This window comes from Acanthochromis polyacanthus, chromosome 23, assembly GCF_021347895.1.
Source record: "Acanthochromis polyacanthus isolate Apoly-LR-REF ecotype Palm Island chromosome 23, KAUST_Apoly_ChrSc, whole genome shotgun sequence".
Lineage (NCBI taxonomy): Eukaryota > Metazoa > Chordata > Actinopteri > Pomacentridae > Acanthochromis > Acanthochromis polyacanthus.
This window is the reverse complement of record NC_067135.1, coordinates 7,522,521-7,537,272: the sequence shown is the minus strand read 5'-3', so window position 1 is coordinate 7,537,272 and position 14,752 is coordinate 7,522,521. Positions and strand designations below refer to the sequence as shown.

Sequence of the window (14,752 nt, the reverse complement as noted above, 5' to 3'; positions counted from 1 at the left end):
TATGCTGTATCACCGCAGACTGATCCTCCTCTCACCTGTACGGGTATCTTGGCTGTGAGAGCAGGCCCCTGTTCCTAAAGAGCTGGTAGAGGTTAGTGTTCAGCGATAGAGGGTTTAACACAAACTCCTCATCCAGTTGAGTGAGACAACCCTGACAGAGACAGAAAACACAGAGCTGTGAGGAAAATTTTTAGGCGTTTTACACAGAAATTGAATCTTGAGGATGTCCTCTAAGAAGTATACGTTACATACAAGGGTTTCTTCATGACATTCATAGTTTTTTCTTTCAAAATTGTAGTTAAAACATACTTTAACTTCTGTTTCCAAGCTCAACTTCACTAAAAAATGTGCAATTTCTTAACAAAATATGTTTTATGGACTAGAATAATAGGTTCTGTTCATGCCTCTTATGGTCATGCCATACAGTGTGTACATAAATACAGTAATTTTAAAAACCAACAATAAATACTGAGTTGATTAACCCTCCTGTTGTCTTCATTTACGGGCATCAAAAATATAGTTTCTTTGTCTGAAACAAATCCAAAAATTCAGCAAAAAAATTTCCCAAATCTCTGAAAACTTGCAAAACCTTCAGTAAGAAAACTCCGATGATTCCTTGAAAGTTTCCCTCAAAAGTTTTATTTTTAAAAAAGCCCTCAAATTATCAAGAAAATTCTTGTAAATATTTTCAAAAAATTAGTAAAAACCTTTCCATAAAAAAATCCTAAAAATATCTGAAGTGATTACATAAATATCAGTAAAACTTCTAGGATTTTCTTTAAGAACTTTCACAAAAAAAATCAACCAAAATCCAACAAAATTTCCTGGTTCTTAAAGAAACATTTTTAACATTTCTTATTTCCACCAAAAAATGTTCAAACATTTCCCAAAAATGTTGAAAATGTGGACATCAGAAGTTTCACTGTGAAAATATTTTTTTTCCCACATTTTCAAACTAAAACGGGTCAATTCTGACCTGCAGGACGACACGAGGGTTAAAAGTAAAACATATAATTAATTTTACATTCCTCATATTCATCTGTAGTCATATGATTGCATTTTAATTTGTAATTTTGACAGTTTCATATTCTTTAGTCATTCATCTTCTTTCTGTAGCTTCTGTGGGTCCAACTTTAATTCCCATGTAATGCCAAACATGCTGCTAGAATCTACTCTGTAATCACTTCCTTGTATCAGCTGGCAACATCTCTGTTTCTGCTTTTGAGTTCTGTAATTTGACTAGAAAGAACAAAGGTCCGTCCAACCTGTATGATCTGCATGGTGTTAGGTGCAGGGTCCTGAGCTGAGACGGGCAGTGAGAAGGGCAGCAACAGCTCTCTGGACACAACAGGCTTCAGGAGGAGGGAGAGGGATGGTGACGGCTGGAGGACATAGTGAGAATACACACCTGTGTTGGACACAAATGCAGACACGCACACACAGAGTTTATGAATGCACACACAAGGATTGATTGATTTCACTCTCTTACAGTCTGCTTCACATGGGATGAATAAAGATTTGGTCTTTCAGTCATATGGCACTTTAAGCTAATGTTCCTTAATGTTTTATTGAGATACACCCATGAAGATCACTGAGAGGGGAAGGATCGGGTTCGATGTTTACCATATGCACAGGATTGGACAGTGGAGCAAGATTCAAAGAGGAAAGAACCTAAATCTAAACCAATAGCAAGCTTATCGAGAAGTGTGAATGGATCGGTCAGAGTTTTAAGTAAATGACTGTGTGACAGGCGAGCTGTCACACAAAGTCACAGTTTATAAGTTAAACCTCATGTCGTCAAAATTGGTCCGTTTTAGTTTTGAAAATGTGGGAAAAAATATTTTCGCAGTGAAACTTGTGATGTCCACATTTTCAACATTTTTGGGAAATCTTTGAACAGTTTTTGGTGGAAAAAAAGAACTGTTAAAAATGTTTCTTAAGAACATTCAAAAATGATTTTTATGTGAATGTTCTTAAGAAAATACTAGAAGTAGAAGGATTTTTTTTTGGAAGATTTTTACTCATTTTTGAAAATATTTATAAGAATTTTCTGGCCAAACTTGGGGGTTTTCTATAAATAAAACTTTTAAGGAATTATTGGAATTTTCTTTCTGAATGTTTTGCAAATTTTCAGAAATTTGCTGATTTTTTTTGCTGAATTTTTGGATTTTTTTTACAGACAAGGAAACGATATTATTTTGGTGCCCATAAAAGAGGACAACAGGAGGGTTAAGTAATCTGTTTGATGTCAATGTCAGATTTATTTATATCCCACTTTTAAAGGCCTACTGTGCTCTGCAATGAAATAAATCCTAACAATACGAGAACAATAAAAGCAATACAGTAAAGCAGTAAAATAAAACAGATAAAACATCCATTAAAGGTGACTCTGCTCAGCCAAAGGCCAGGGTGAACAAGTGGGTCTTAAGGCGAGTTTTAAAAATGGAGAGGCTATTTGCAGACAGAGGGGGCAATGCTTTCCACAGCATGGGGGCCACGACTACAAAGGCTTGATTTCTGGTTTTCATGAGAGATCGAGGAACGTCCAGGACCATCTGGTCAGCTGACCTCAGGACTCTGAAGGGTTGATGCACCTGAACAAGGTCAGTTAAATATTCTGGGGTCTGGGGCCATTCAGAGACTTAAAAACAAATAAAATAATTTTAAAATGAGTGAAGTGAGGAAAGCACCGGCGTCATGTGCTGGTGTTTCTCTGTCCCGGTTAGGAGACGAGCTGCTGCATTATTCTACTGTAAAAGTCTTTTCTGTTTACCCAAGTCAAAATATGCTGCAAATGTGATACACACACACACACACACACACACACACACACACACACACACACACACACACACACACACACACACACAGACCTGAGCCTCCAGCTGCAGACTTCTGAGGAGGCTCCACCTGCAGCAGCAGGAACAAGTCACGACTCTGCAAGAAGGAAAAACAGCTCTAACATCAAGGAGAGTCAGAGGGATGCTGAGAATGTTACAGGAAGTAAAGGAGGTGAGTTAAAGAGCCAATCAGAGGGCCAACTGTTCACCCTCGTGTCATCCTGTGGGTCAGAATTGATCCGTTTTAAAGTTTGAAAATGTGGGGAAAAAAATATTTTCACAGTGAAACTTCTGATGTTCACATTTTTAACATTTTGAAATGCTAAAAAAATGTTTCTTTAAAAACATTCAGAAAATAAATCAATCAAAATTTGTGAATGTTCTTAAAGAAAATATTACAAGTTTTACTGATATGTAGTATGTAACCAATATAGGTACTTTTACGATTTTTGTGGAAGATTTTTACTCATTTTTTGAGATTATTTAAATAATCTTCTTGCCAAATTTGGGGATTTTTTTTAAATAAAATTTTTAAGGGAAACTTTCAGGAATTATTGGAATTTTCCTCCTGGAGGTTTTGCAAACATTCAGAAATTTGGGGATTTTTTTCGCTAAATTTTTGGATTTTTTTCAGACAAGGAAACGATATTTTTCGGTGCCTGTAAATGAGGACAACAGGAGAGTTACTGGACATGTCTGTATAGTAATAATGACATTGTAATCTAAGAAGAACTTGAAGAGATTTCCTTCGTGCTGTTTTTCGCTACTTGTTTTTTTCTTATTTTATACCTATAATTGTCTTTCTAACCAGACTCAACTGATCTATTTCACTACAACTCACATAGCACCTGATTCAGAGTTACCTAAACCCAGTTAAACACCTAAAACTGATGTTCTTTCCTCCAGTTGAATCAAAAAGCTTGTAGAATCAGTGTGTGGTGGCTTAACACTGTATTAGGTCACTTTCCTTCTACTTGTCACCCATATGTAGATCAATAGAACGGGACAAATATTCATCTGTCATTATGAAAGGCGTCTAATAAAGTGGAAAATGTCAGATTCTGTTGTTGCTGTATCTCAGTTGTAAAGGCGGCTGTCACAGGATGAAATAGCAGTAAAAATGCTGGTATTTACACACCCTGAGTGTGTGGCAGAGAGCGTGAAACAGGCCGTGGTTGGTCTCCATTTCATCCCAGTCCAGCTTCCAGCAGGTGGTGGGGCGTATCACCAGCGGGAGGCCGTATAACACACTCTGACACACTCCGTCTGCACGCAGAACCCTGCGACACAAACACACACACAGCCTGAGTCTGCAGAGCAAAAACGAAGGACAAGTGTGTCCGCGGTGTAAGAAGAAAGTCGTCTGTCCTTTATGTCTTAAATCATCAGAATAACGCCCGTTTGCAAACACATGAGGTCATGAGCAGAGAGACAAACAATGACATCATCCCTGCTAACAGCGCGACCGTTCTGGAGCTCCACTGACTCGTCTCTGCTGTAAATCATGAGTCATAAGTATGCAAAGCAGAGCACAATAACTTTAAGACTTACTGGTATGCAAAACACACACACATCACTTCCCACTGCTGCTCCTGAAAATGTAAAACGGATGCAAATCAGGTCACCCAGGTTGTACATGAATATCTGCTTTCTATCAGTGTTTGAGAAAGTGTGTGTACTAACAATGCATACAGCCCTCGTTTGTATACGTGTTGCTCTTATATGTGTGTATTTTGGGTGGAATGACATCAGTTTTTATGAGTTGTGTGCTAATGATTAGCCAGTGGAACACAAATAGTATTCAAAACATCGTCAGAGGTAACAAAGACACACAAACATGCACCCACATATAATAAAAACACAGGAGAATATTCAGACATTATTAAAGGAGTAAAATGTGGCTTTTAAATTCATAACTGTGGACAATAAAGCAGGTTGGTTTGACTTAATACACGTGGTTCAACAGCAAAATATGTGTTTTTATTAATGCATTGTGAAAGGCTGAAGTAAAGTGTAGAAGCCTTTGTAAATGGCCACTTCTAAGGTTCATAATAATAACAAACCATGTGCTTGATTTAAAGCCACTTACTTTATCAATATGAGGGTCAATATATAATTGCAGGACTTTTTGTATCAAAGTCGACATTTTTGCTGTTTTCAGGCCTAAAATCATCATGGCCGCCTAGAACCAAACACCACATGGCATTTTTACACAAAGATTCTTTTAAATATTATAAATACAACTGAGTGAAATTGAAAATTATTTATAAAGGCATTTTACTAAACCTGTTGACATGCGATAAATCCACTACTTTATATTAAATAACTCAGAAAGCCTTGGAGTCTGACAGTCTTTTCTCAGGAGGAAATGACATCATGTGGAGCAGGTCATGTGATCTGGAATTAACACACTTCCATGAGAGGTGCTTCTGTAATGGATAACTTTGCTGACACAGATACAATTTGTTTTTCTCCACATAAAATTTGATATATTGCCAAAAAAGATCTGCCATGATTACCTCAATTTAACAAAAAGAACACAATCAAAGCAATTTTTGAGCTCATTTTATTATTATTTAGCTGATTAGAAGGAGGCTGTTATTAAATTTGGATGGTTATTTAGTTGATATTTTAGTGACATCCAGTCATTTTTTCTAAATAAGTGATTCACAACAAACATTTTCTCTTATTCTTTGAAGTGTCCGCTGCTGTTAGCTCATCCTGTCCTTTCCTTTCACACCACACTTGTTCACTTCTCTGAAGTTTTTACTGGATGATGCTAAAAACATTTCCTCACAAACGAGGAAAATTCTGCACTGGGGCTTTTATTTCTGCTCAACCGTACTTGTTTTGAGAGATTTCCAGCATCACAGCGGACGACTCTGGCAGAACAAAGCACACACTGATGTGATGGGAGAGTTTCATGGAAGAAATATTCCACTACTCTGTGCCAGCAGAAAGAAGCCATTCATAGGCAGACAGGGGTTTACTGGATACTGTGTGATACATGTTCTAATCTGCCTTATTTCTGACAATCTAAAAAATAAAGAAGAATGGATGTGACAGACGAAAATGGGAAAGAAGACAATCACGTTGCGATTTTGTCCACTGCTTCTGCGACTGACGCATGAGTATTAAAGTAATACTCATTTATGAAAGAATAAAATAATACTGTACATTTAACCCTCGTGTCGTCCTGCGGGTCAAGTTGACCCGTTTTAAAATGTGGTAAAAAAAAAAAAATTTCACAGCGAAACTGCTGATGTCCATATTTTCAACATTTTTGGGAAATCTTTGAATATTTTTAGTAGGAAAAAAAACAAATGTTAAAAATGTTTCTTAAGAACATTCACAAAAAAATCAACCAAAATCCAGCGAAATTCGCTGGATTTTGGTTGATTTTTTGTGAATGTTCTTAAAGAAAATATTAGAAATTTTACTGATATATATATGAAATCACTTTACATATTTTTTGGGTTTTTTTGGAAGATTTTTACAATTTTTTTGAAAATATTTACAAAAATTTTCTTTCCTAATTTGGAGAATTTTTAAAAATAAAACTTTTAAGAAAAACTTTTTGTGCCGGTAAATGAAGACAACAGGAGGGTTAAACACAACCAGCTTTTTTTGTTGTTGCCTAACTCTTACTTGATTGCTTTCAGTCTCTGTGGTGGTGGGCTCTGATTGGCTGACATCTTGGTGACGGGCAGGAAGTCCCGAACACTCTCAGTCTTCACTCCCAGGCTGGGGGCCACGGGGATGAGGGCGGGGCTTATCAGACACTCTTGCATGTCACACTTCACGCACACTGCACATGTGCAAAATAATGTAAGAGAAACATATTCTATACATTAAAGATTTCTTTACTTTATGCCTTAGCCCCACAACAAATCACTAACAGTGTGTATGTGTGTTAACCCTCGTGTCTAAGGGTCAAAAATGGCCCGACCACTGTGCACGAACATTAACAGTAAAGTGACCTCTGCCTGTCGTGTAGCTTCTAACCTGGGATAAGATCATCCAGTGGGCTTGGCAGCAGGAGGTGCAGGTGCTCCCTGTCTCCTCCCTGCTCCTGAAGCCACGCCTTTAACACCATCTCCACGGCGACCACGCTGCTCTCCACCTGCTGCAGGTCGACCTCAGTGCCCAACATCAGAGAGTCTGCAGACGGAAACAATGGCAATACTTAGGTTAAAGCAGGGGTGTCAAACATGCGGCCTGCGGGCCAAAACCGGCCCTCCAGAGGGTCCAAGGACGGCTTTGTAAAGTGCAGAAATTACAGAGACAAACATTAACTAAATTTAAAATAATTTTTAAACCATGACAAGTTGTTTTGATCATGAAATAAAATACTATATTGCTCATTGTTCTTTGTCAATTTGTGTCTCGTTTTTGTAATATTGTTTGTTGTTGTTTTTTTGTCTGGACTTTTGTCGTTTGTTTCATTTTTTGTTGCTTTGCAATTTTTTTGTCTAATTATTTGTCTCAGTTTTGTTTTTTTCGTGTCGTTTGTCTCATTTTTTCTCATTTTGTTTCTCACTTTTGCTGTTTTGTGTCTTGATTTTGTCAGTTAGTGTCTCATTTTTGTAATATTTTGTCCTGCTTTTGTTGTTTTTTGTCTAACTTTTGTCATTTGTCTCATGTTTTTGTTGTTTTGCTTCTCGTTTTTGTCATTTTGTGTTTCCTTTTGTCTTGCTTGTGTTTTTTTGTGATATTTTGTCATTTTTTGTTTTGCTTTATTTGTTTTTTTTGTGTATCATTTTTGCCATTTTGTGTCTCGTTTTTGTGTTGTTTGGTCGCTTTGTAATTTTTTGGTCAAATGTTTTGTCCCTTTTTTGTTTTCAGGTTGTTCATAATGTTTTGTAAAAAGATGTTCCTTAAATTTGAACATTTTCAGAATCTATTTTTGCGCTAAAACAAGGGAAAATTTTGGAGTTGTGGTTATTTATAGGTTATTAAGCTGGGATTTTACTGGTCCAGCCCACTGGAGATCAAATTGGGCTGAATGTGGCCCCTGAACTAAGATGAGTTTGACACCTCTGGATTAAAGGTGAATGTCATGTAAAAGTTTTAAGTCATACTCTACATGTGTGGCAAAAATGTTGCATTACTTTGACATCTGTAGACAAACCAGCACTCATATTACATTTTACAACTATTTAGACATTTTCACTATGACAGATTTTTTTCTCACCAACTTCCCAAGAAAATCGCAACAGTTAATCAACTTTTATCTCCCACCACTAGATGGCAGCAATATCTAATAGAACCAATATGCATACAGCTAACTGACTTCTGAACTTGTCATCTGAGACCTTCAGTGTCTCTGGATAATTTGAAATCCTGTTTAAGCCGGGACGGATAAGAGGGCCTGGCACTGATCTCATGAAAGGAAGCAACAGGGTTCCTATTGGATGTCAACCTCCTGTTGGTAAGAAGACAGAAGATGCAAAGCAACAGCAGCCTGTCTGAAATCTGTTGCTTTTCGAGCTATTTTGCAGATTTTATGCAAATCTATCTCATTTTCTGAGCCTACTTCTCATCCCAGAGGGGAAAAGAAACTTGCACCGGTCTCCCCTCTGTGCCCGCTGATTTCCACTTATCATTGCAGAGCAGGGAAAGAGACCCTGTGGACCTGCCCCACCCTCATCTTCCCTTTCTGCTCCCATCCTCCAATGTCCATTTATTATTGCAGAGTAGACACAAACCTTATAAAACGTCCCCCTTCTCTCTTTCCCCTCTTCCAGCTGTTTAATAGTTAATGAGCCATCAGGAGATAACTAATGGGACTAAAGGGAGAACAGAGGATCAGGAAGCGCTGTCAGAGGTGGACAGAAGGGAGGAAAAGTTAGAGCAGAAGATGGATGGAAAGCTGATAAAGTAGTTTAAAAAATTAGAAAAAACTCCCTGCCTGAAACTTCAGGGAGAAAATGAGAAACTTTAAACTCCTAGTCTAAAATGCGTCATTGCTTCTTTCATCTGTCAGGGGCAGCTACGGTACGGAAGCTATTTTTGGTTCTGGGCCAAAGTTTGCAAAAGTGCTTCATCTAGAAATAAGTACTTCATCTGCGGGAAGAGAATTATATCTGCCACTTTTTTTAATTTATTTTTTTCCTGATGGACATTTTTGGTGTGATCCTTGCAGGGTGAAGGCGAAGAGGATGAAGGCTGAGAGGGAAAGAGGGAGGATTTAGAGGCTAACAAAGCATGCGCTAATGACACTTTTGCGTTACAAGTTCTCCTTTTATGTGTCAAAAAGAGCAAAGTCGAGATGCTTCGCTTTTAGTTCTGACACACTGCTCTTGCTTTTAATTCGGATTAAAGAACTTTCGGAAATGATGCTCGGGATCAGCGGCATAACGAGATGTGCATCCGACTGTATATCAACATAGCTACATAACTGAGCAAAAAAAAAGAAAAGTGAAAAGGAAATAGCTGGGATCAATTCACATTAAGTCAAAAATAATTGGAAAGAGACAGAGATGGGAAAGAGAAAGTTGGGGAGGAATAGAAGAGAAAGAAAGGATGTGTTCCTGCCTAATGGAAATAGAGAGATAAGAGAAAAATCCTTGAAGGATTGAGAGAGATGGAGGAAAGAAGGAAATCGATCGCCATTCCCTCCGATAATGTCTGTCTAGGGAACAGTGAGAGGAGGAGATAGAGTAAGAGAGAGGGAGAGGAGAGAGGAAGAGTTATGGAAGTTGGCGTCTAGAGGAAAGAAAGAAGGGGACGAAAGTATAAATTACACAAAGAGCAAGACCAGGAGGATGGACAGGAGAGATAAGATGAGATAGAGAGGAGATGGATGGACGGACCACACTGTCAGGAACGCCTGTAATGAGACCTCAGAGTCTGTGTTTATATTCGTGTGGGAGAGGGGGATAGAGAGAGGTGCTGCTTCTCATGACGGCACGAATAAGTCGAGACACTCTCGCTTGTGTGTGTTTCCAGAGGAATCTATCACACACTGAAGAGAGCAGGTGAGAGTAGTTAACCCCGACGTGTGCGTTCGCAAAGAGCTCAAGTAATGATCCTGTCGGTTTCTCTCCGGCAGGCCGATCTGTGCTCATGAGGAATGCGCTGCTGAATCCTCCCACAGATGCCTCCTCGTCTCAATCACGGCAGAGTTCATTAAATATGTGTTTACTGCAGGTACGCCAGATCAAAAGATCAATTACGTGTTATCATCCGTGCCTCCCGACACCATCTCTCCATGCTGCTTCCTTTCTCTCTGCTCCGTTGGTATGAGAGATTATGAAACTATTAAATGATGTGACCCATCCCGGCGATCTACAAGTCTAATTGTTCTCCTGCATCTCATTAGCGTGTCCTCGATGTCTGCGCACACCTGAGGAGATAAACCGTGACAGGCGTGCTGAGGGAAGCTAGCGGGGTGTCAGACGGGTGAATCTCATTAAGGGAGTGTTTGTGTCTGGTCACAGAAGACATGCCGTTGTTAAATGGAATTATGATTTCTTCCCTCTTATGCTAAGTACCAAACTATAATTATACTGTGCAAATACACCAAAAACACTGGAAATGCTGCACACGTCAAATTTTTACAAACATGCTTAAAAAAACCATACAAAAACTGAGTTTATGTGCAGTTATTCTAGGACATTTTTAAAAGTGAGAAGAAGAGTTGAAGCCAGAATAAACCCATCTTTCAGAGACAAGTAAAGCCCTTAGTTACATAACTGCTGTACCAACAAACTTGGTTGAGTGTATTTTACTTTTCAGAGGAAAATTTACATTGTACATCTTTTCAGATTTTTAGACATGACTCAACTTTAACACAGGATCCATATTGCAAAAACTACAACTCATGATGGCACTGAAAACCTCACAACTAAACAAGTATGACTAATTTTTGTAATTGTGGCGTTTAAAGCTACAGTAGGCAATATTTTATGGCATAATTGGGCAAAAACTCCAGGATAAACTTGTAGCATTTTTATATTTCAAGCGATCGGAGCAGAAACTTGGCTTCTTTACCTTCCTTTGGCTCCATTTTCAGACTTGATGTGAGGTATTAGCCATCCACAAGTTGGTGTTTTTGTTAATATTAATATTTTATGGTGCAATGAATTAGGAGGAGGAGTTTGGCTTCAAGCAATAGCTTGAATTTGTATATATTCGTTACTGAATTTTTTTTTTTTTTTTACCTTTTCTAGGCTTCTATCTCCTGCAGCTTTAAACCTAATAAATATTATATATGAACAAAGGATGAAATGACATCGTATGTATGATACAAAAAGTCCTGCAATTATATATTTAACAATCCCAGCACTAAATGAGACACAGTTGAGCACTAACTTATGAAGCATTTAGCTGCTATCCTTCAGAGTTGGATAAGACCAATTCTGCTTCGTGTGTGCTGTATAAACAGGGAACTATTCCCTCAAACTGCTCCAAATAAAGAGAATTAGGTAATTCCATAGTGGGTTTAGCTGTTGTGGGGAACCTGCATCCACTGACTCAGAGACCACCCAGCAGCCTTTTAGCCTCGTCACTGCAGCGGCAAAGTGAGTTTGAGCTGCAAGAGTTCCTGTTTATTTGTTAAGATTCCCATTAACTGATGTGTCTGCTGCTGATTCATTGTCTCCCCATAAACACTCACTGTACAGGACGGCCGGTAATGCTCTGCCTGCTTGCTTTTACATCCCTCCGTCTCCACCTGTCCAATTATCGGAGACCTCATCCCATCCAGATGACTCATATGTGATTCCAGATGTTGTGAGTGGTGCTAATGCTCACCTAAGAAAATGTGCAGTTTGCTGTCAACGCTGCAAAATCTCCATCACTGTTGCCCACTTGAATATAATATGAAAAGGGCAAACAAATCTGCAATTCCATCATGCACAAAAAAAGCCCCTTAAAACCCAATTTGATCAGATGCAAATGTAATAACTTCGGTTTTGGCTGTAATTTCCCTGGAGTCCATTTTTTGTTAACTGAGCGACTGACGAGTGTCCTCAGAGAAGCTCGGGTTATTTTTCACAGCTCTGCCGAGGGCGCAGCGCCGTCACATTTCACTTTTTTCAGGGGAAAAAAGAAAACACTTCAAGTTCAAGTTTGATGTTTAGAGGAAGCGACAGCCCTACAAGGAGAAATCTGAATAAGTGACTGCGGACACCTACAGCTCCTAAAACCCCAAAGACATCAGTGAATGTTGGTTTCTGTCCATAACCTGAAGGGCGTATATTTTTGCTTTCTCCAAGTGACGTTCCCTCTTCCAGCTCTTCTTCTGAGCCTCCACTCTCGCTGGCCCACGCCCAGTAATGCTTCCCATGCATTAGGAAGAGCACATCATCCTCATGACCATCGACCAGTGTAACATTAGTCTGTGTGGGGAAATTAATGACACTAATGCTCTGCTGGAAGAGGAAGCTGAGCTCCTCTCTACAACCCTGTGTTCAGTCCTTCATTTTGATATGGATCAGCTCCTCCAGATACAGATAATGGACCACCTGTGATGGTAACAATCTTTGTGAAAGCTCCAGAAAGATCACAGTAATGGAGAGCTACTTTCAGGTCCTCTACATTACAAGAACCTGGAATAATTGGCCAGATTTTAAGGTATTTAGATTGATTAACTACAAGACGGTGGTTTACTTTGTAAAGGGTAAAGGATACATCAGCAACATACAACTGCATGCAAAATTATTCAAACCCCCTGACATTTTTGACATTCTGCCAAAATGAGCAACATTAGAACTATTGAAATATAATACCAAAGCAAAAATCAAGATTTAATTCATAATCCACCCAAAAGCAGGTTGCAAAATTGTTCAACTTGCTATAAACAATGCCAGGTAAATACAAATAATTGCAGTAGAACTCGAATGCCATAGACCTGTATGCATACATTTTGAGGTGAATTCAACAGTGACACATGCTAAACACTGAGTAATGGTTGCACTTTGTGTCAATACTCCCCATACGCCTCTTACAACATGGCTAAGACCAGAGAGGTGTCCCTGAAGTTTAGAGAGGAGATAGCTGCTTTGCACATGAAAGGAAATGGGTACAAGAAGATATCCAAGCTCCTGAATGTTCCCAGAGACACTGTTGGAAGCATCACTGGTAAGTTCAAAGCACCGGTACCGTGGCTACACTACATGGTTGTGATCAACTAAAGAAGCTGTCGGCAAACATATCAAGATTCCTGCGGAGACAGATGGACAAGAACCCCTTCATCCCCTAGAGGGACACCACTTCTGAAGCCACATCGCAAGAACAATCACCTCCAGTATACTAAAACCAACCCATCAAAGCCACAGAATAATTCTGCATGCAACTGTAACTTATGCTGCACACCTACAATATATATATATATATATATATGTATGAGAGATACAGATTATCAGAGAACGCCAGTCTTTTTCTTTTCCTGCTGACTACGAGCCATTTCAAAGTCATTTCATTGTTCTGCACGTCTTTGTATAGTGATATAATCCTAAGATAGAGACTGATTAAAAGACCAAAGCCCTGTATTTGTTGAATTCATAAGATTTGCAGTAAGCCTACTTAAAGTGTGAATTGTGATTCTGCATTTGTTCTGTACTTTGCTCCAAAGACCATGTAACACTGCCAGGGCTGCAGCTGAAAGAAAAAGACTAAAACTGACTTATGCACCATGAGAATACATCTGCAACATGTCAATTTAATTACAAAGGCAATTATAGTCGCATCTTCTTGTGCCTTAATTATGGGGCAGTGATATTAATGAGCCTATTAACTTACATATTCACACAGTTGGACGTTTTTTCGGCAGCTTTCCTTTGAAAGTCTTTATTAGGAAACATGACACCTGACGCCACCTACACGTACTTCTGAAGGCCCCACAGATTTAAACGAGGAATGCTATCGAGTGTTTCCTGCTAAAGTTTCTTTTTTTGCTTCAAAAATAGGTCTATGCCACAACTCCTGTGTTTTCTGTTGTGCATTTCTGTTTGTCTCATTCTCCTTTGTCTACTGTGTGTCTTTGTGTTTGTGTTGGTTGTGGGTGTTTTCATCCAGACCAGAGCATTCAGCAACCTGTGTGTGCTCGTTGATGTACTAATTACCGTGTTAGTTTCGAGTGTATCTGTCTGCTGACTAACTGTGATCTCCCTCCATCAGACACAAACTTCACAAAGTGTACATAAACATGAAGGAAGCGTTGATGAGTGTCTGTGGAATTCCCCCCTCTGACATCCACATTTCATTTACAGAGTGACACTGACGGCACACTTGTATGTCCTCGTCTGTCAGCCCGTCTGTGCGAACATAATGATGAATAGCTCATTGATGTAGCTTGAGACCGTGACAAATAGAACATTGATCATCTGGTCGGAAACACGAGTGCTCCACAAACCAGCGGCTGTGTGACCTAATTGCCTTCCAGCCGTTTCTGTAAAAGCCTCATAGGGTCGTAGGGACAATTAAAACGGAGTGACACTTGAAAAGGACAAGAGGACGAAGGGAAAGAACCGGCCTGTTATCTGGATGTCATCTTAGTGGAGGAAGAACAAAAGGAGAGAAAAGGGAGAGCGAGAACAGGACATTATTCACAGAAGGTTGAATAAAGGGATGATTCAGATTTGATGGCTCATTAGGTATGTTTCGACATTCTGGTGGTTTTTATTGTGCAAGGAGGTGTCACATGAAAAAAATGTTTCAACACAAACGACATCTACATATTTTTATATTTCAATTTGTCTTGTGAAAATGCCATATTCGCCTCCACTAATCCCTCTGGTCAGGACAGATGAGGTTTGTTTCCTTCAACACCCTCAACAAATCCCAAATCAAATCTATTTTTGTTTAGCTTTCATCATTCAAGCATAAATAAATTCATAACCCTGTTTCAAAAGACACCGTTGCAATTTCTAAACCAGTGTTGGGTGAGAGGTCAGAAAAAACTACAG

General features: G+C 39.0%; 1 protein-coding gene across 1 annotated transcript in view; it reads right to left on the bottom strand.

The window, feature by feature from the left end:
* m1ap (meiosis 1 associated protein) overlaps positions 1-14,752 on the bottom strand; it is a 61,087-nt gene that overhangs the window by 6,576 nt on the left and 39,759 nt on the right. The window contains exons 4-9 of the mRNA XM_022205759.2: positions 6,846-7,001; positions 6,489-6,648; positions 3,979-4,120; positions 2,874-2,937; positions 1,266-1,408; positions 36-151 (exon numbers count right to left, since the gene is read on the bottom strand). Of these exons, the coding sequence (XP_022061451.2) occupies positions 36-151; positions 1,266-1,408; positions 2,874-2,937; positions 3,979-4,120; positions 6,489-6,648; positions 6,846-7,001 (781 nt within the window). The remainder of the gene's footprint in view (positions 1-35; positions 152-1,265; positions 1,409-2,873; positions 2,938-3,978; positions 4,121-6,488; positions 6,649-6,845; positions 7,002-14,752) is intronic.